The sequence below is a fragment of the Capricornis sumatraensis genome, chromosome 22 (genome assembly GCF_032405125.1).
Source record: "Capricornis sumatraensis isolate serow.1 chromosome 22, serow.2, whole genome shotgun sequence".
NCBI lineage: Eukaryota > Metazoa > Chordata > Mammalia > Artiodactyla > Bovidae > Capricornis > Capricornis sumatraensis.
Window position 1 is genome coordinate 48,899,473 of NC_091090.1, and position 19,862 is coordinate 48,919,334.

Sequence of the window (19,862 nt, forward strand, 5' to 3'; positions counted from 1 at the left end):
GGATCTTAGTTGCAGCAGGCAGTGTCTTCAGTCTTTAGTTGCAGCGTGCCGAATCTTAGTTCCTGGACCAGGGATCAAACCCCTGCCCTCTGCAGTGGGAGTGCAGAGCCCTAATCATCGAACCACCCGGTAAGACCCCTGAAAATTGCGAAGAATAATACAGACCTCCCTCAGAGGATTTCTGAGAGGTTTAAATGACTTAGTCAAACAAAGCATCAACGTTAAATCTTTTACTCTCTCCTGGAGATAACATTTGTTCTACAGAATTTCTTCTCTAGCCACATTTGTATCACCTTCACCAACAAAGCAGTGCCAGGGATTTCCCTGGTGGTCCAGTAGTTAGGATTCTGCTCTCTCGTGGCCAATCCCTGGTTAGGCAGTTAATGTCTCACAAGCTGCTTGGTGTTGCCAAAAACAACACAACAAACAAACAAAATTCAAGAAAACAAACAAACAAAAACTTCCAAAACAGTGCCAGCGTGGGAGCCACCGAGGCTGTGGAAATAGCCCCCGTCTATGAAATCAGCACAGGACGACAATTCTAGCTAGAGATTATTGTGACCAAAGTCAGCCCTTCCCCACCCTTTCTGACCAAACAGAAACCTTGCTCCTCTGAGATTTTGAAATCTGGTTTTTAATGTGGGGTGTTAGATCAAGGAAGTAATTTTCAACAGTTTCCATGCCAGGGCATTTCCTGAAAGCAGTCGTTGGTCTGGCACTTGTTAAAAAATAAGAATAACCAAACAAAGTTCTCTCTTCCACAGGTGAATAGACAAGGCTCCCCAACTTCCATGGGCCTTGTGTGTGGCATACACTACCAGGATCAGCAGGTAGCCTCTCAGCAGCTGTGCCCAGCAGGTCAGCCCGCGCAGACACGGCTGGGAAGCTTAGCAGTGTCTACACGGTACGACAAGGAAAGAGGCTGCCACGACAGGGAGCAGGCTGGGGACAAACCAAAAGCCCTCCGCTGTTGTCTAGTCGCTAAGTCACGTCCGACTCTGTGACCCCGTGGACTGCAGCCTTCCAGGCTCCTCTGTCCATGGGACTCCCAGGCAAGACTACTGGAGTGGATTTCCATTTCCTTCTCCAGAGGATGTTTTCAGACCAGGGATCGAACCCATATCTCCTGCATGGCAGGCGGATTCTTCACTGCAAAGCCACCAGGGAAGACTAGAAACCCTCCATACACTTTGGGAAAAGATGGAGCCAGTCCCGGCTACACTGGCACCCAGGGACCCTCCAGAACAATTCTGGGTTTCTATTCTGAGGCTCCATGTCTTGTCAATAGAGGCTTATCATTACAATTAATTTTATTCTCAATCCTGCCTTGTCCTTAATTTCATTTCCCCTCCTATCTTAACCTTCTCTTTTATGACTTTGAAGCTAGAAAGTCACCCCACACCTGGCTTTTGCCTGATTCACAAGATTGAAGCCTTGCGGCTTGTTAGGGCTCAAGACTGTAAAGGCTCCTCTGTCCATGAAATTCTCCAGGCAAGAATACTGGAGTGGGTTGCCATTCCCTTCTCTAGGGGATCTTTCCAACCCAGGAATCGAACCCCGGTCTCCTGCATTGCAGGCAGATTCTTTGCCAGCTGAGCCACCAGGGAAGGCCTGTAAAGTCACAAACAGCTGCACACAGCTCAGTATTTGCACGGAAAATTCTACTCCGGTCTCCGGTGGCTGGTTTACCTTCCATAAAAATTGTTATGATTTTTCACCATGGCTAGAAGGAGTTTAGTTAGGATTGCAAAGATTATAGGAATTTGAAGTTCACTTCATTCCTAATAAGGATAAAACTAGAGAGACACATTTATGAATCCTCGGAGGTAAAAACAAATGCTTGTGAAACTCTGTCAGACTCTGCCCCTAATTTGTCAAGCTTGGTAACACAAGAAATAGTGTTGGGAGCAGCAAAGTGGGGTGGATTTAAACAACCTCTTCCTGTGTTTCTAGGTGGTCAAATATAGCCAGCACAGAACAATGCACACACATACTAACGGAGACTGAGGCCAAGGGGCAAATCTTGTGAAACAGAAGAAACAGAAAGTAAAAGTTACACGAACACTAACTCGGGCTTCAGCTGCAGTCCTGTATCTCACAGTTCAAGAGCTGGAAGGGAAAGGTCATAGACTAGAGGGAGCAAATACGGGTTGGCTAAACAGGAAGGGATTGTAGCCATTTTATCCTTCAGAGGAGGAGGAGGAATTGTGGTTTGCGTAAAACCACAGAAAAGGGCTCAAATCTTCATACAGTATCTCAATTAAAAGGGTTACTTTATTTTTTAAATGAACCTTAACTAATTGCTTAGTCAAAGGGTTCAGGAAAAAGAAACCGGAATTGACATTTTGGCCAGGCATTTTAGCAAGGTATCCTTAAGTCAACGTTGGACAGTTTCATCTTTTAATCCGCCCAAGTCTTCAAAATAAATTCAAGTGTCTTTGGCACTTATGAGTTGGATGTTTTGGAGAAAGTAGCAAAAACTCTCCATACCTGTTTCCTCATCTATAAAATAGAGCTTGAAACAATGCCAAGATTCAAAGAAGTAATGTCCAAGAGGCACTTAGTCCTCTTCCAAGAAGACAGACCAAATGCCAGTGAGCACATGAGAAGATTTTCAGCATCATTGCTCCTTGTTCAGCCGGTGAGTCGTGTTTGAGTCTTGGCAGCCCCATGGACTGCAGCATTGTCTTTCACAATCTCCCGGAGTTTGTTCAAACTCATGTCCATTGAGTGGGTGATGCTATCTAACCGTCTCATCCTCTGCCACCCACTTCTTTTGCCTTTAATCTTTCCCAGCATCAAGGTCATTTCCAATGAGTTGGCTCTTTGCATCAAGTGGCCAGAGTATTGAAGCTTCAGCAGCAGTCCTTCCAGTCAATATTCAAAAGGCCAACAAGCACATGAAACGGTGTTCAAGATCATTGCTCATTAGGGAAATGCAAATCAAACCACAGGAGATACCATTTCACATCTACTAGAATGGGTAAAATAAAAAGGCAATAATGAGTGTTGGTGAGTATGTGAAGAAACTGGAACCCTCATACCTTGCTGGTGGAAATGCAAAATAGTATACCTGCTTTGGAAACCAGCTTGACAATTCCTCAAAATGTTAAACATAGAGTTACCACACGGACTAGCAATTTTTAAATTTTTAGGGGCCCACTGTGTGGCGTGCAAGATTTAGTTCCCCAACTGGGAGTAGAACCTGTGCCCACTTTGGTGGAAGGGCAGAGTCTTAACCAACGGACCTCCAGGGAAGTCCCTGGACCTGTAATTTTACATATAGAATCTATCCAGGAGAAATGCAAGCATGTGCCTGTACAAAGACTTGCCTAGAAATGTTCATAGCAGCATTATTCATAATGGCCCCAAAGTAGAAGCAACTCGAAAGCTTATCGACAGATGAATGAGTAAACAAAACATGATCTACCCCCGTAACAGAATAGAAGTCCTCTATATAAAGAAGAGAAGTACTGATTCATGCTACAACCTGGATAATCCTCAAAATCATTCCATTAATAGAAGGAGACAGACATGAAAAAGCATATCTGTGGCTTGACTTGAAAATGTCCAACAAAGGCGAATCTATTCAGACACAAAACAAAGGATTGTAAATGGGCACGAAGTTTCTTCTGCAGGTGATAAAAAATACTCTAAATTCAGCTGGGGTCATGGTGGTGCACTTGTATATATACTAAAACCCATTTAATGGTGTACTTGAAACAGGTGAGTTTTACAGTATATAAATTATTATATTTCTAATAACACATCTCAATTCTGTGGTGTGTAAACTGTACCTCAATAAAGCTGTAAACTCAGAGGAAGAAGGGCAGTTTGTCCAGCGCCTGACATTGAAAATGTTCATATGATGAGTTTGCTTGCCTTCTTTTATCGTGACGAAACCTGGGTTGACTGTCAGCTGTTAGTGATTTGGACCGTAGAAGACTACCCGGTTGGCATGAAAGCAATACTTTTGCAGGAAAAACATGGGGTGCAAGAGGATGGTCACACCCCAGGTCTCAGGCGAGTCCCTGGAGAGGGCTGCCATGTGAGGGTCCCTGGTTCCTCACGGGAAGGACTTCAAGAGCCAGCCAGAGTGAAAGAACACATTTATTGAGGGAGATACACATTCCATAGATAAAGTGTGGGCCATCTCAGAAGGCAAGAGGCCCCAGGGAACAGGGTTGTTAGTTTTTATGGGCGGGGTAATTTCATAGGCGAAATGCCAGCCTGGATGGATCATAAGCTGGAATCAAGATTGCAGGGAGAAATATCAATAAACTCAGGTATGCAGATGACACCACCCTAATGGCAGAAAGCGAAGAGGAACTAAAGAACCTCTTGATGAAGGTGAAAGAGAAGAGTGAAAAAGCTGGCTTAAAACTCAACATTTAAAAAACAAAAATCATGGTATCCAGTCCCATCATTTCATGGCAGATAGATGGAGAAAAAAATGGAAACAGTGAGAGACTTTATTTTCTTGGGCTCCAAAATCACTGCAGACAGTGACTGCAGCCTGAAATCAAAAGACACTTGCTCCCTGGATGAAAAGCTACGACAAACCTAGACAGCGAATTCAAAACCAGACACCACTTTGCCAACAAATGTCCATATAGTTAAAACTATGATTTTCCCAGTAGTCCTGTACAGATGTGAGAGCTGGACCATAAAAAGGGCTGAGTGCTGAAGAATTGGTGCCTTCGAACTGTGGTGCTAGAGAAGAGTCTTAAGAGTTTCTTGCACAGCAAAGATATCAAATAAGTCGATCCTAAAGGAAATCAATTCTGAATATTCATTGGAAGGATTAATGCTGAAGTTGAAGCTCCAATACTGTGACCTGATGAGAAGAGCTGACTCATTGGAAAAGACCCTGATGCTGGGAAAGACTGAAGGCAGGAGGAGAAGGGGATGACAGAGGATGAGACGGTTGGATGGCATCACTGACTCAATGGATATAAGTTTGAGAAAGCTCTGGGAGTTGGTGACGGACAGGGAAGCCTGGTGTGCTGCTGTCCATGGGGTCTCAGAGTTGGACAGGACTTAGCAACTGAAAACGCTAACAAATTTGGAGCAGAGATTTCCAGGAATTGGTCACAATAAACTGTGGAAAATTCTGAAAGAGATGGGAATGCCAGACCACCTGACCTGCCTCTTGAGAAACCTGTATGCAGGTCAGGAAGCAACAGTTGAAACTGGACATGGAACAACAGACTGGTTCCAAACAGTAAAAGGAGTACGTCAAGGCTGTATATTGTCACCCTGCTTATTTAACTTATATGCAGAGTACATCATGAGAAACGTTGGGCTGGAAGAAGCACAAACTGGAATCAAGATTGTTGGGAGAAATATCAAAAATCTCAGATAAGCAGATGATACCACCCTTATGGCAGAAAGTGAAGAACTAAAGAGGCTCTTGATGAAAGTGAAAGAGGAGAGTGAAAAAGTTGGCTTAAAGCTCAACATTCAGAAAACTAAGATCATGGCATCCAGTCTCATCATTTCATGGCAAATAGATGGGGAAACAGGGGAAATAGTGGCTGACTTTATTTTTCTGGGCTCCAAAATCACTGCAGATGGTGATTGCAGCCATGAAATTAAAAGATGCTTACTCCTTGGCAGGAAAGTTATGACCAACCTAGATAGCATATTAAAAAGCAGAGACATAACTTTGTCAGCAAAGGTCGGTCTAGTCAAGGCTATGGTTTTTCCAGTGGTCATGTATGGATGTGAGAGTTGGACTATAAAGAAAGCTGAGCACCGAAGAACTGATGCTTTTGAACTGTGGTGTTGGAGAAGACTCTTGGGAGTCCCTTGGACTGCCAGGAGATCCAACCAGTCCATCGTAAAGGAGATCAGTTCTGGGTATTCACTGGAAGGACTGATGTTGAAGCTGAAACTCCAATACTTTGGCCACCTGATATGAAGAGCTGACTCATTGGAAAAGACCCTGATGCTGGGAAAGATTGAAGGTGAGAGAAGGGGACGACAGAGATGGTTGGATGGCATCACCGACTCAATGGACATGGCTGTGGGTAGACTCTGGGAGTTGGTGTTGGAAAGGGAGGCCTGGCGTGCTGCGGTTCATGGGGTCGCAAGGAGTCGGACACGACTGAGCGACTGCACTGAACTGAACACTTGTATGGTTGACCTTGGAACTGTCATGGTGCCTGTAGGTGTGTCATCTAGCTAATGTATTACAAGGAAGCTCACGGTCCAGTGGAAATCAAATCTTCCACCTTCTTGGGCTTAACCAAGTTGGGGTTCCAGCCTGTTTATGTTCTGTTCTCAACACCTCTGTCATTGTTTTAGAGGTGGTGCCCTGCCCCTGTCCTGCCTGTTTTAACGCCACATTTATTTTATAGTAGCAACATAGGTGAATCATATTCAGTTTGACACTCAGCAGTGTGTGGTCAAGGCTCATAAAGACAGAATTGTCACTCTAACCCTCCAGGACTCTGCACTGTGTCTCCACAGATACTGGAACAATAAACCCTTAAGAAGATAAGGATACCAGCAGGAGAAAAAGAGTACCGAGGACAAACTCTACCTGAGGGTGGTGGGTGCTCAGTACACAGAGCTCAGTATAGCTCTCAAAGATAATCAGAATTTCTGCAGGCAAAGAGAGGCCTCAGGGGAAAAGCTGACCGAGAGGAAAGAGGTTGGCTTGGGGCTTAGCAATTCTACAAGGAATTCAAGTGGTAGCAAAGTAAAGCACTTTACTACATTTTCTGGATAGTTTTAATCAGAGCGCCTCTCACTCAGGGTCGGTACAATTGGCAAATTCCCCTAATGGTTGATTTCGATTTTCCAAGACCTGAACTAAAACGGCTTCCATCACTGCCACGATACACAGGCTGATGCAAGGTGAGCTCGGTCTCAGGTAACGGCTGACTCCCACAGATTTACTGCAGTCAAGTTTTCTGCTGGATTTGGCCTAGGTGGCAAGGATGTCTGCCCTTTGGAAAAGGAGGTGGAGCTGGGGGGCAGGATGTAAAAACTGAATTAGACTGAAAATAGCAGACTGAACTTTCTGCAAAATGGAAGGAGAATTTCCATCACTTGGAGAAAAGATGCCATTTAAGAGAAGGAGAAGTCTACACTATCGTCTCCCATTCAATGGCTCCTTACTCAACATTCTGCTGGAGCCCAGCAGGAGGAGGAAGTTAGGCGAGAAGTCCAAGGGCTGGTGTCAGTCATCCCGCTCATGCTCTCCCTTTTGGGGTGCAGGAGGTGGGGGTGGGGCAGGGAGGCGGGGTTGAGGGGGGACCAGTGAGACGCTGTGGGGGTCACCCTAGGACAGCAGTCAAGTGGGTGGGTGGGGGTGGCCGCTTCTGTGGGAGGGGAGGGGAGCAGAGGAACTTCCCTGAGGAAGTAAGTGACCTTTCAACGCGATCTGAGGCTATTTCAACTAGATCGGGGGAACATTCCAGAAGGAGCGACAAAAGAGCATTTCAGAACGCAGGGGCAGTGTGAGCCAGGGCCTGGAGACTGTCTGTCTTCCGACCGAGCTAGGGTGATAGAAACTTGGCAGAGTCAGAGGCCCTGGACTCGGCTCAGAATGCCACTTCCTAATAAGAGGAAAGAGAAAGCAGCCACTTCAGACCCCACTCACGTGACCCTGCTAATAAAAGCAACAGCTGAGCGGTGACCTCTGCGGGCTGCATGACCGATTTCCAGTAAAAAAAAAATCCCTGCACCTTCAAAAACACTTTTTTTTTTTTGGTCACACATAGAAGTTTTAGAATTGTAACACTAAAACTTCAAAAAGCAGCATCTAAGACATTCTTTTTTTGTTCACCCTCTCTTGGAAGTGTTAATAAGCTTCTACAACGTCCCGGGTACAATTTGTGTGCTGTCTAATCCTTCCTACAGTCTGACAAGGAGATATTTTGATGACAAATCAGAGAAATTAGACATTTTGCCCCAAATGACACAGGCTGTAGGTGGCAAAGCCAGGACTGTCTGCTTTTAAATCCTGCCAACAAATTGGGAGCCACCACTGACTCCACAGGCTTCCCAGGGAGCTCAGTTGGTAAAGAATCTGCCTGCAATGCACGAGACCCCGGTTCGGTTCCTGGGTTGGGAAGATCCCCTGGAGAAGGGATAGGCTACCGACTTCAGTATTCTTGGGCTTCTTTTGTGGCTCAGCTGGTAAAGAATCTGCCTGCAATGTGGGAGACCTGGGTTCAGTCCCTGGGTTGGGAAGATCCCCTGGAGAAGGGAAAGGCTACCCACTCCAGTATAGCAGAGTTAATGATATTAAGTATGACATATGCTGAAATCCTTATTTATCGTGTAACTGGAAGTTTGTACCTTTAGATTACCTCCATCAAATATCCCTTCCCTCTGGTAACCATAAACTTGATCTCTTTTCCTTTGAGTTTGTTTGTGATGTATTCTTGACCTGTGCTAATTCCTGTCATACAGCACAGTGATTTGCTGTTAATACGTCTACACATTTCAGAAGAGTCTCCACAATGGGCTGTTACCCTCTGTCACCACCCAAAGACATTACACTGTTACCGGCCCTGTTCCCACCCTGTACCTTTGTACCTTTCCTACCTGTGACTCATATATCTTGCAACTGGAAGTTTGTACCTCTTTTTTCTCTTTTAAAATACTTATTTATATTTTTAGGCTATGCCGGGTCTTAGTATCATCGTGCAAACTCTTACTTGTGGCACATGGGATCTAGTCCCCTGGCCAGGGCTCTAACCTGGGCCTCTAGCATTGAGAGCATGGAATCTTAGCCACTGGACCACGTGGGAAGTCCCAGTTTGTACTTTTTGGTATCGTATCCTTCAGCTATTTCTACCTCCAACCCCCTTCCCTCTGCCAACCATTTGTTTGTTCTGTGTATCGACGACTCCATTTCTGGTTTTTTTGTTTTGTTTTTTAGATTCCACATATAAGTGAAATCCTCTGGTATCTTTCTTTCTCTGCCTGACTCTTTTCATTCAGCGTAATACTCTCTAGGTCTACCCATGTTATTACAAATGACAAGATTTCATTCTTCTTTGTTGCTGAGTAATATTTCTGTGTGTGTGTGTGTGTAAACCACATCGTCTTTATCCATTCATCTATTGATGGGCACTTAGGTTGGTTCCATATCTTGGCTATAATAAATAATGCAGGAATGAAGATAGGGGTATATATTAATACATGTTTTTGAGTTAGTATTTTTGTTTTCTTTGGATAAATACTCAGTGGTGGGATTGCTGGATTGTATGGTAGTTCTATTTTTGAATTTTTTTTTTTTGAGGAAAGATGGTATTTCCTTGAAAAACAACTTGTATCCCGACTTGCTGATTTCTTTTCCTATGACAAAAGTCTGTATTTCAACAGATATGAAAAAAGAGACTGTTCAAGCTATTAATAAAACTTATTCCCCAACTGTCCTTCCCCAGCAAGTCTGCCCATACACTCAGTGATCCTGGAAGCTCTGTGAGCATAATGTGTTTGAGAAGCATAAATTCCCTCTAGATATAGCAAGATCCCAGCCAAATCCCTGAGGGGGCCGCGAAACTGTGAGTTCCCAGAACCAGCTTTATTTAGATTGATTCTTCCTGCTTCTCTCAGGGTTTCAGCACTTGGCACCTCAGCACAGCATCTGTACGTATAAAAAGTCTAGAGCAAGTAGCCAGCCTGCAATAAAGATAGAGTCAGGCCAGTGTGGACTTTACAGCTGAAACTCAACAAGCCTCCCCTTTCAAGGGCACAGGGGCACATACACGGAGAAAATACCAGGAGGGCGGGTCCATCGGCTGGTTCTCCACGGGAAAAATGAAAAGCAAATAGAATCTGTCTTCCAAGCCCACAATCTCCAATTTTCTTCTTTTCTCTATACCTTCCCCTTTTGATTTCTTGTTCTTTTTTCCTCCCATCTCCAGTGAAACCTGCTCTCAGCTTTTTCTTTTTCTCTGAGAGTTTTTTCAGAGTGAGAAAAGACTCTTTTTTCATTCATTCATTCATTAATATGAATTTGAAATAAGCTCCCACTGAATCAAATGAGAAATATTCCTTTGTTGCAAGTGAGGCTGAAACCATTGGTCAGTTTCAAAATCTTTAAATCCCAAGAGCATGTGATGAATGAAACAAACCCACCGAAAGTTCCTGCTCAGGGCAGAACCATGCCGACGGGAGGAGCACATGATCTATAGCTTGGAAGCAAACAGGAGGTGGTGAACTGGCACCTCTGGCCCATAAAAGGATCTCTGTCCTAACTGGAAATCAGCCATGGCCGAGGCTGACAGGGAACTGAAAGGCTGCCACCTTGGTGTGACCTGGGTTAAGGAATGGAAGGAGCAGGACAGAGTTGGGGGAGAAGCAGGGTAAAGACAGAGGAAGATCAGGAACCCCCATTTCACAACAGCTGGTGATGCCCATTGGACAGCGTCTTTTAAGGCACCTGTGAATGCTCTTTCTGGAATACTTCCATCCTCATGGGCCCCTTCGCCTGAGCAGGCCGTGCAGGAACTCTCACTTCTGAGAGGTTTCCAGAGGACCGGCCACTGCTGAATAGTCTTACTGTGTATTAAAACCACGGCTTGCCTTGTGTTTGAAACCATATGACCCTGCCCCACTGGCCCCACCTGACCTGATGGTTGGGGGCCTCAATGAAAGGCAGCACCTCTACAGAGGGGTCGCCTGCTGCCCAGGAAGTGGCTGGGATGCGAACAGGGATGCTCATTGTATGGTGACTTCAGGACCCACACAGCGAGACTCTCTGAGAAGAAACATCTGAAGGAGACAGACAGAGGAATTGCCATCGACAGCGTGGCCCAGAATCTGGCTGGAGACACAAGGGGAAGACGCTGAAAGTAGAACCCAACGGGCTCATGAGCAAGAAGAAGCCCTGAAGCAGAGGTAAGACCCTTAGGTAAGGACAGAGAACCAGAGATGAAGATGCTGATGCTTCTCTGAGTCGCTAGGATGGCCCCACTGCTGTCTGACTGTTCTTCCCCAAGCGGGGAGGACACCTGGCTGCCTGCTCTGTGCATCCCAGGAGCCACCAGCCACGGGCACCTTTGGTATTTGAGCTATATTGCGTTCAATAAAATACATGATTCACAGTCACTTGACCTACTCATTTTTGTTTCTATAATGCAGCCGTGAAAGATGGAAAGTTACCTATGTGGCTCATACTGTATTCCTTTCAGATGGTGTTCAACATCCCCATGAGGCCATTTCATCCAGGAGATCTTTTTTTCTGCCCTATTGCTTCTTCTTCTTCTTTATTTTTTTAAAACTTTTTGGCCACACCACTTGGCATGTGGGATCTTACTTCCCCAACCAGGGATTGAACCTGTGCCCACCCCCACCATGGAAGCTCAAATTCTTAACCACGGGACCACCAGGGAAGTCCCTGTCCTATTACTTGAGAATCCTAACAAGCCCACCATCACTGCAGTCAATTAGAACAATCTTAGAATGTCCAAAACAAATAGCCAACAAACTCATAATCAGCAAAGAAGGATCCTTGAAACAGAAATGACCCAGATGTTCTGGCAGCCACTTAAGTTTCTAGTTCCCTCACCTCCTCACGACCAAGCCCTACTCTCAGGCTTGCCTCAGGTCTTGTAAGAGTTGGCTGGCCCAGTGGAGGCCTCTAACAGGGATCCTCCGGACACGCAACGCAGAAGCAATTCTAAAGGCTCCTTCCTTGAAACGTTTTGAAAGGCATGGAGCTGTCCATTTGTTTCCCCTTGTCTTGCTGACCTGTCACTGCTGGTCTTTACCAGAGATGTAACACCCTAGTTCCAATAGATAACTCATGTTGGGGACACAGCATTTCTGTTCAATAAATTGATTAGAATCATTAGTTAGACTCATGGGCTCCAGAGTGAAAGAGACTCACAGGCCATCTGTCCAACACTTGATAAATGAGTTTCCTTGACACCATTTCTCCAGCCTCAGCTTTCAAACATCCCTTGGGTTTGTTCACTATTCTAATCCCAGATCCATGGAAACGGCCTACATCGTATTTGGTCCAAGCAACACATAAGAGAGAAGTGGGGCTTTTACTTCCCCTATTCTGAGTACTACAACTCCGCATGGACAGCTAAGTAGTCATGACTCCTCCAGCTCAGTTTCTTTTTAACATTTTATTATTCTTGGCCCCATCATGACTTAGTTGGGCCTTGGTTGTGGCTCACAGGCTTAGTGGCCCCAAGGCATGTGGGATCTTAGTTCTCCAACCAGGAATTGAACCAGATCTGCATTGGGAGGTGGATTCTGAACTACTGGACCACCAAGGAAGTTCCTTCACTTCACTTTCTTGAGCCCTGATTTCTTTTTTGACCATGAACTCTGCCAAAAGAGGTCATTTAATTGTTTTCTTAATTAAAAAAAATTTATTCAAATATAGTTGATTTACAGTGTTGTGCTAGTTTCAAGTATAGAGCAAAGTGATATACATATCTATAGGGTTGCAAAGAACCAGACACAGCTGAAGCAACTGACCGGGCATGCACATATATGTACGCAACCCTATGGACAGTAGCCCAGCAGGCTCCTCTGTCCATGGGATTCTCCAGCAAGAATACTGGAGTGGATTGCCCAGCCCTCCTCCAGGGGATCTTCCCGACCCAGGAACTGAACTTGTGTCTCCTGTACTACAGGCAGATTCTTTACTGCTAAGCCACCAGGAGGAGAAGGCAATGGCACCCCACTCCAGCACTCTTACCTGGAAAATCCTATGGACAGAGGAGCCTGGTAGGCTGCAGTCCATGGGGTCGCTAAGAGTCGGACACAGCTGAGCGACTTCACTTTCACCTTTCCCTTTCATGCACTGGAGAAGGAAATGGCAACCCACTCCAGTGTTCTTGCCTGGAGAATCCCAGGGATGGGGCATCCTGGTGGGCTGCCATCTATGCGGTCACACAGAGTCGGACACGACTGAAGCGACTTAGCAGCAAGCCACCGGGAAAGCTTTTTCAGATCATTTTCCAATATAAGTTATTACAGGACTTTGCGTGTGCTATACACTAGGCCCTTGTCTTGATTTCTTTTACCACTACATTACTCATTCCTGCTCTGGGAAAACCATCGATTTAAAAAGCGTTCTAAGCCTAGCAAGCTTTATGTACTAACATCAAAAATAAGCATCCACAGTGGTTCACAGCCTTGACTATTCCTGGGAATTTCCTGGAGGCTGAACAAATACTGAAGCTCACATCCACCCAGGAAGTCAGGAAATGTATTTTTACAAGCTCCAGGAGACTTTAATATGTATCTAGGGCTGAACCACTAATCTCAAGAAGCCATGACCCTAATCCTTATGTTGATTCAAGTTAAGTTTTCCTTTGAACTAGGAATCTGAATTTTTATTTCCAATTGAACTAGCAGAACTGGAATTAGTTCACTGTAAACAATTGGAGATTATTTGAGGCATTTGGAACTTGGACCAAGGAAAGGTGAAGTTGATTGAGGAACAACCGAACAACTAATTTGGGAAATCACCTTAAAAGAACATTAGGGTTAGGTGACCTGGTACAATTAGTGCGTTCGCCTGCTAGCTGGGTAATTTGAACACATCGTGCAACCACGCTGAAGCTTCTTTGTCTATAAAATAAAGACATTGGTTTAGGAATCTTAGTGGTAAGGAATCCGCCTGCCAAAGCAGCAGATGCAGGGGACGTGGGTTTGATCCTTGGGTAGGGAAGATCCCTTGGAGAAGGAAATGGCAATCCACTGCCTGGGAAATCCCATGGACAGAGGAGCCTGAGGGGCTATAGTCCATATGTGGGTTGCAGAAGAGTCAGACACTAGTTACTGAACAACACAAAATGAAGATGAATTACACTACCCACTCTGTGAGGAGAGCTGCTATAAAGATATTTTGATGAACTTCTGAAACTGTGAATGTGTGCTAAGTCACTTCAGTCGAGTCTTAACATCCCTATCAACTGTAGCCCACCAGGATCCTCTGTCCACAGGAGTCTCCAGGCAGGAATACTGGAGTGGCTTGCCAAGCTCTCCTCCAGGGGATCTTCCTGACCCAGGGATTGAACTCACATGAAGAACGATCTTTACGAAGGTGTTAATTTTTAAAAACTTATTTTTTTAGTGATTTACTCAGTATTGGCCATGAGATGTTTATTCATAACAAAAGTTAAGAGATATACATACCAGGAATCCTATTGAGTGTGACCCAGAAATGTTCGTCAGGACTGTACGTGTCCTTGGACCAGGACATTAAGTCAAGCGCCAGCGGGTCATGAAGGACGAAGTTTGCGAATTCCCTTGTGAGGGCCACATAGGCAGTGCCAAAGTAAACGGTCATGTTGTGAGGAGGCAGTGTTTTCAGTTTTGTGGTTTTAATCACGTAGGAACTTTTTTGCTTTAACAGCTCGTGGTGGACATACTTAGTCCGCCCAATTGCGTGAGCTGGGGGCAGCACCCCGGGGGTGATATTTTTCCCTTTAAATCCCTTCAGATGCCGAATGATCTCCCTGTTGGTTTTGAGGGGGAAATCTTGCCCACAGGTGTTGAGGATGTATTTCCATGGAACCTCTGAGGCCACAAGATCTTTGATGCAGTTCAGGTCAGCCTGGAGCCTGGAAATCCCACCATAGACCACGGACTCCATCTTAGAAGCCAGAAAAGCATTTGGGAAACAGCTCAGTAGCTGCTTCACCGAGCCTTTAAATGTATCTGTTGCCTTTTCGTCCACGTGAACACAGTAGACATTTTGGGGCATGTAAATAGCCCTGAAGAGTCTCTCAAACGTGCCGAAGTCTTTGTGGATGGCCATCACATAAGCCAAGGGGAAGCCAGCCTCTTCTTCAGAGAGTGTCTCTGTTATGTAATGACTCCGAGCCACGTACTCATGACAGGTGGTTTCACTGAAGGTACTCTTCAATGCATTCTTTTTAGGGCAAAAACTCCTCCCCTGAAAAATCTGGTGACAGACTTCTGATAATAGTGAAGCATTGGATATGGAAGCTTCCAGGAAATTCTTATTCTCCCCTAACTCGTTGTTGCAAACAAACACAAAAATCAGGGCTGAGACCAGAGACACGCAGAAGAGACAACGCTTCCAAAAGCCCATCATTCAAAGCCAGGAAATGAGTAGACTGTCTCTTGGGACATCTGGTCAGAGGGTAGACAGACTTAACTTACATTTTCTCCGAAATCCATAACCATCCTCCAGGTGGACGCAGCTCTGACCGGCCGCTCAGTGACCTTCCAGCTGATGCTGCTTGTCCTTTTTCCGTCTTCCTTTCCTCTTCATTCCCCACGGTGCTGCTTTTCCACCTTTCTCCAACACGTTTCTGAAGGAACTCTTAGGGATTTGCTTTGCTCTGTCTCCTCCCCCGTCTCATCTTGCAACCTGTTTATACACACACAAAAAAACAAGTTGCCCCAGGGAGGTTCTGACTCCAGTGTGTCCACCCTTCCCTACAGGAAAATCAGTGAGGGGTGAAGGGGCCGTTCTGCAAGTCACTGCTCTCAGACTTTAACCCCGGCCTCCTCTCTCAGCCAGAGGTTGGCAACTGTGTCAGCTCCCCGACTTCCTGTTAATCATTGCATTCAACTGACTGAGTTTGTTTGCTTAAACAGGACTGCCAAGTTACAAGCATCGGTCCCGAGCATGTGAACACTGCCTGGAGAGGTATTCTGTCAATAAATATTTAGTACTTAAAAATTAATCACCTCACCTTGTCTTTTTCCACACACGCCCCCCTCTCCATATTGGCTGGCTATGCCATAAACCATGGCATATGACTGGCTGTTGAGCCATTCTTTCCAGCACTTAATTTTCTCTGCTGTGAGGTAAGGTCTTTAAAAAGGCACACTAGCAAGCGAACCTCACCACCTGACTTACTACACTAAGATGAATACAAGCTAATTTTAAAAAAACCCCAGAAAACAGGGACTTCCCAGTGGTCCAGTGGTTAAGAATCTGTCACGCAATGCGGGGGACATAGGTTCTATGCCTGGTCTCAAGTGTTGCGCCTAAGACCTGATGCAGGGAAATGAATAAATATTTTTTTAAAAATTACATTTACATGAGAAAAAGTACCCCTAAAAGCCTAGCAGCCCAATATAACCCCCAAATTGCATAGGGCCTAAAGCTGAAGTTCGGAGAAGGCAATGGCACCCCACTCCAGTACTCTTGCCTGAAAAATCCCATGGGCGGAGGAGCCTGGTAGGCTGCAGTCCATGGGGTCACGAAGAGTCGGACACGACTGAGTAACTTCACTTTCACTTTTCACTTTCATGCATTGGAGAAGGAAATGGCAACACACTCCAGTGTTCTTGCCTGAAGAATCCCAGGGATGGGGGAGCCTTGTTGGCTGCCATCTATGGGGTCGCACAGAGTCGGACACGACTAAAGCTACTTGACAGCAGCAGCAAGCTGAAGTTAGTGAATATCAAGTTTATCTCATCTAAGCTCAGGTTCCCACGTGGCTCAGTGGTAAAGAATTTGCCCGCCAATGCAGGAGACACAGGAGACACGGATTTGATCTCTTGGTTGGGAAGACCCTCTGAAGGAGGAAATGGTAACCTGCTCCATATTCTTGCCTGGAGAATCCCATGGAGAAAGGAGCCTGTTGGGCCACAGCCCATGGGGTCACAAAAGAGTCAGACACGACTTAGTGACTAAACAACCACAGAACTGAAGGCGAGAAGTTCTTAAATTCCATATACGAATAAACCTTTCCAAAGGAGTTCCCTTATCTGTAAAACATGAGAATCATTTTATCACCTTCATAAGTCAGTCGTGGGAATACAATGAGAAAAACGTATCAAGGGTTCACTGGCCGCCCCATCCATGAGTGGGGCTGAGACTGGAGACAGCTGGACCCCAGGCTGGGCAGCGGGAGCTTGTCTCTAGTTGGTGCTTCATGGCAGAGATAAAGGCAGGAGCAGAGAGGAGCTGCAATCTGCTTGAGTGAGAAGATGATGACCACAGTCTTCATCCTGGAGGTCAAGGAGATCTCCCTGACTGCACATGTGCAGAAAGGCTCCTCAGGGGTCAAAAATGGAGGCACCTATGTCTAATTATGCTTTCGAAATGAGTCGAATAGTTTGTATAACTTTTTCTCCTCGTACATGCGGATGATGACATGAACTCTCCCTTCGCTTGTTTTGGCTGTCTCCTCATTCTTGGCACAGTTCCATTTCTGCGGAGATTTCATGCATAAAAGCATCCCTAATTATTTGCCTGTTCTACCCTGAATTTACAACTCCCCGAGTTTGCTATGATTGCTGTTGTTCTTTTAATATTGTTTATTTATTTGGCTGCCAGGTCTTCATTGCATCATGCGGGATCTTCCGTTGAAGCTCTTGGGCTTACATAACTGCTCCGTGGCAAGTGGGATCTTAGATTCCTGGCCAGGGATTGAACCTGTGTCCCCTGCATTGCAAGGTGGATTCTTAGCCCCTGGACCACCAGTCCTTTGAAGTCCCTACAACTCCCTGAGTTTAAAGTTACAAGGTGAAGAACGTTTGCAAGTTGGCACTTGGCTGCAGTGGAATCTTCACTCCAAATCCTTAAAATCAGAAGGATTTTGACAATGCTAGACATTATTAGTGGCAATCTTTTTTTTTTTTTTTCTTTGCACTACCCCAGTGCTCTCTGATGTTCACTCTCCTAGTAGTCACTTGGGAGATGCTGGTTTTCCTGAGGCCCTTTTGCACGACACCACTCACCATTCTTCCAAATTTGGGGCAGGATGCTCTTGCCATTTGTACAAGATTGTAGAAGGGATGGTAATAAGTGACGAAAAAGAACGGCGATCCTTTTCCTCAGTTTGAACATTAGGTCAAAAACTATTTTTTAAATTAATTAATTTGTGGCTGTACTGGGTCTTCGCTGCTGTGCACAGGCTTTCTCTAGTTGTGGTGAGCACGGGCTACATTTCGTTGTGGGGCGCGGGCTTCTCGTCCCCTGACTTCTCTTGTTGCAGAGCACAGACTTAGGTGGGTGGGCTTCAGTAGTTGCACGGCTTGGGTCAATAGTTGTGGTGCATGGGTTTAGTCGCCTCGGCACGTGGAATCTTCCCAGACCGGGGATTGAACCCATGTCTCCCACATGGGCAGGCAGACTCTCAACCACTGGACCACCAGGCAAGTCCCAGGTCAAAACTGATACCCCAAATTCTAAGTTGGAGGCACCGACTGAGTAGGTTAGAGTTCTGGAGAAGTTGTCCGCCAGGGCAGACTTGTGGCTTGGCTACTCAATAAATGGTTGGGTGTATGACGAAGTCCTAGAACTCAACCCATACTTGCTTATTTCTACATAATGTTCAGTCTTACAAATTCCCACTCCAGCCACAAACTCATTTTCATCCTAGGAGAACTGCACTGAGAGTTTAATCTCCACAGCTGACTGTAGAAAGGGAGCAGAGAGAAGGGCCCTGTTTGTACAGCTGCGGTTATTCCACACACCAGTACCCAAAGCACTTTTCACGTATTCATTTCATTTTGACAGCACCTCTGTGCCCAAGTGAGAAACCAGGGATACCAAGGGGAAACTTTGTCCGAGTCCCCAGAGATCATAGAGAAAGAGCAGCTTGGGTTAAACAGGTTTTATGTGCACATCACATCTCGTCTTTTTTTCCAGCTCTGTCATCGGCCAGTCTCTCTTTTCTGTCTTCTTTCTCTTTTCTCTCCTTCCTCTTTCTCTGTTTGTCTGTACATTCACTATACTAAACTCTGTACTCGGCTTTACCTTCATCTCTGTGGGGTTTGGTTTTTTTGTTAGCCACAGGAAATAGTCTGAAGCACCAGGACTTAAAATAGCCCCATGTGTGGTTGAGAAAGAGTGTTGAGAAACAACCCGGGTCGTATGAAGGAAGGTCTCCAGTTGAGTCAAAGCCACTCTTGACAGCCCAGCGCGTCTAAGAAAGTCATTTGATCTCACACCTCCCTGTTTCCTCCGGAGTAAATTTGAGAAAACAACCCCTGCTCTCACTCAGGGACCTCCAAGGTTGGCTTCCTCCCAGGCAGATCCCCCATGCCTCTGAGTCTGGGTTTTTTCTGACATCAACGTCTGGGTGCAGCTGGAAGATTCCAGAAGTAACATACAGAAAGCATCCAGCCGGAGAATGGCCAGAGATGTCAGAGCGAATTTCAGACTTCCAGAGAAAGCCATTGGGAAGAAAAGAGTGAGGGGAGGAGGTGGGGAAGGTTGAAGTTTTTTGACATAAAATCCCTGGAAATAGAATAGCAGGAAAATGAAAGAAAAAGCTGGTTCTTTTCTTTTTCTCTTTGGCCATGCCAGGCAGCAGGCAGGATCTTCCCTGGCCAGGGATGGAACCCACATCTCCTGCAATGGAAGCTCGGAGTCTTAACCAGCGGGCCGCCAGGGAAGCCCAAAGCTGGTTCTTGTCAAAACAGCCCATTAAATATCACTGGTATAATGCAAAGCTGAGGCCAAGCGCTGCCAGATGAAGAGCAGCTCAGGGTTGCCTGCTAAGTTGCTCAGTCGTGTCCCACTCTTTGCAGCCCTATGAGCCTGCTGTAGCCCACCAGGCTCCTCTATCCATGGGATTTCCGAGCAAGAATACTGGGGTGGGTTGCCATTTCATTCTCCAGGGGATCTTCCCTACCCAGGGATTGAACCCACATCTCTTACATATCCTGCATTGGCAGACCGGTTCTTTACCACTAGCGCCACCTGGGAAGTATCTTGTAATAACCTACGATGGAAAATAATCTGAAAAAGAATATATCTAAGTGAATCCCTTTGCCATATACTAGAAACTAAAAGAACATGTAAATCAACTATACTTCAGTTTTAAAAAAAAGAGGTGATGTTTCCAGAAAACCTCTTCCCTCAGTAGTTTTCTAGCAAATTGACCCCTTTCTATCGCTCTCCATTCCCAGGAGGATAAAGTTGCCTGGGAACA

At 45.6% G+C, this 19,862-nt stretch overlaps 1 protein-coding gene across 1 annotated transcript in view; it reads right to left on the reverse strand.

The window, feature by feature from the left end:
* GCNT2 (glucosaminyl (N-acetyl) transferase 2 (I blood group)) overlaps positions 1-15,373 on the reverse strand; it is a 100,701-nt gene extending 85,328 nt beyond the window's left edge. The window contains exon 1 of the mRNA XM_068960786.1: positions 14,131-15,373. Coding sequence (XP_068816887.1) covers positions 14,131-15,055 — 925 coding nt within the window. The 5' untranslated portion in view covers positions 15,056-15,373. The remainder of the gene's footprint in view (positions 1-14,130) is intronic.
* Positions 15,374-19,862: the final 4,489 nt, after the last annotated feature.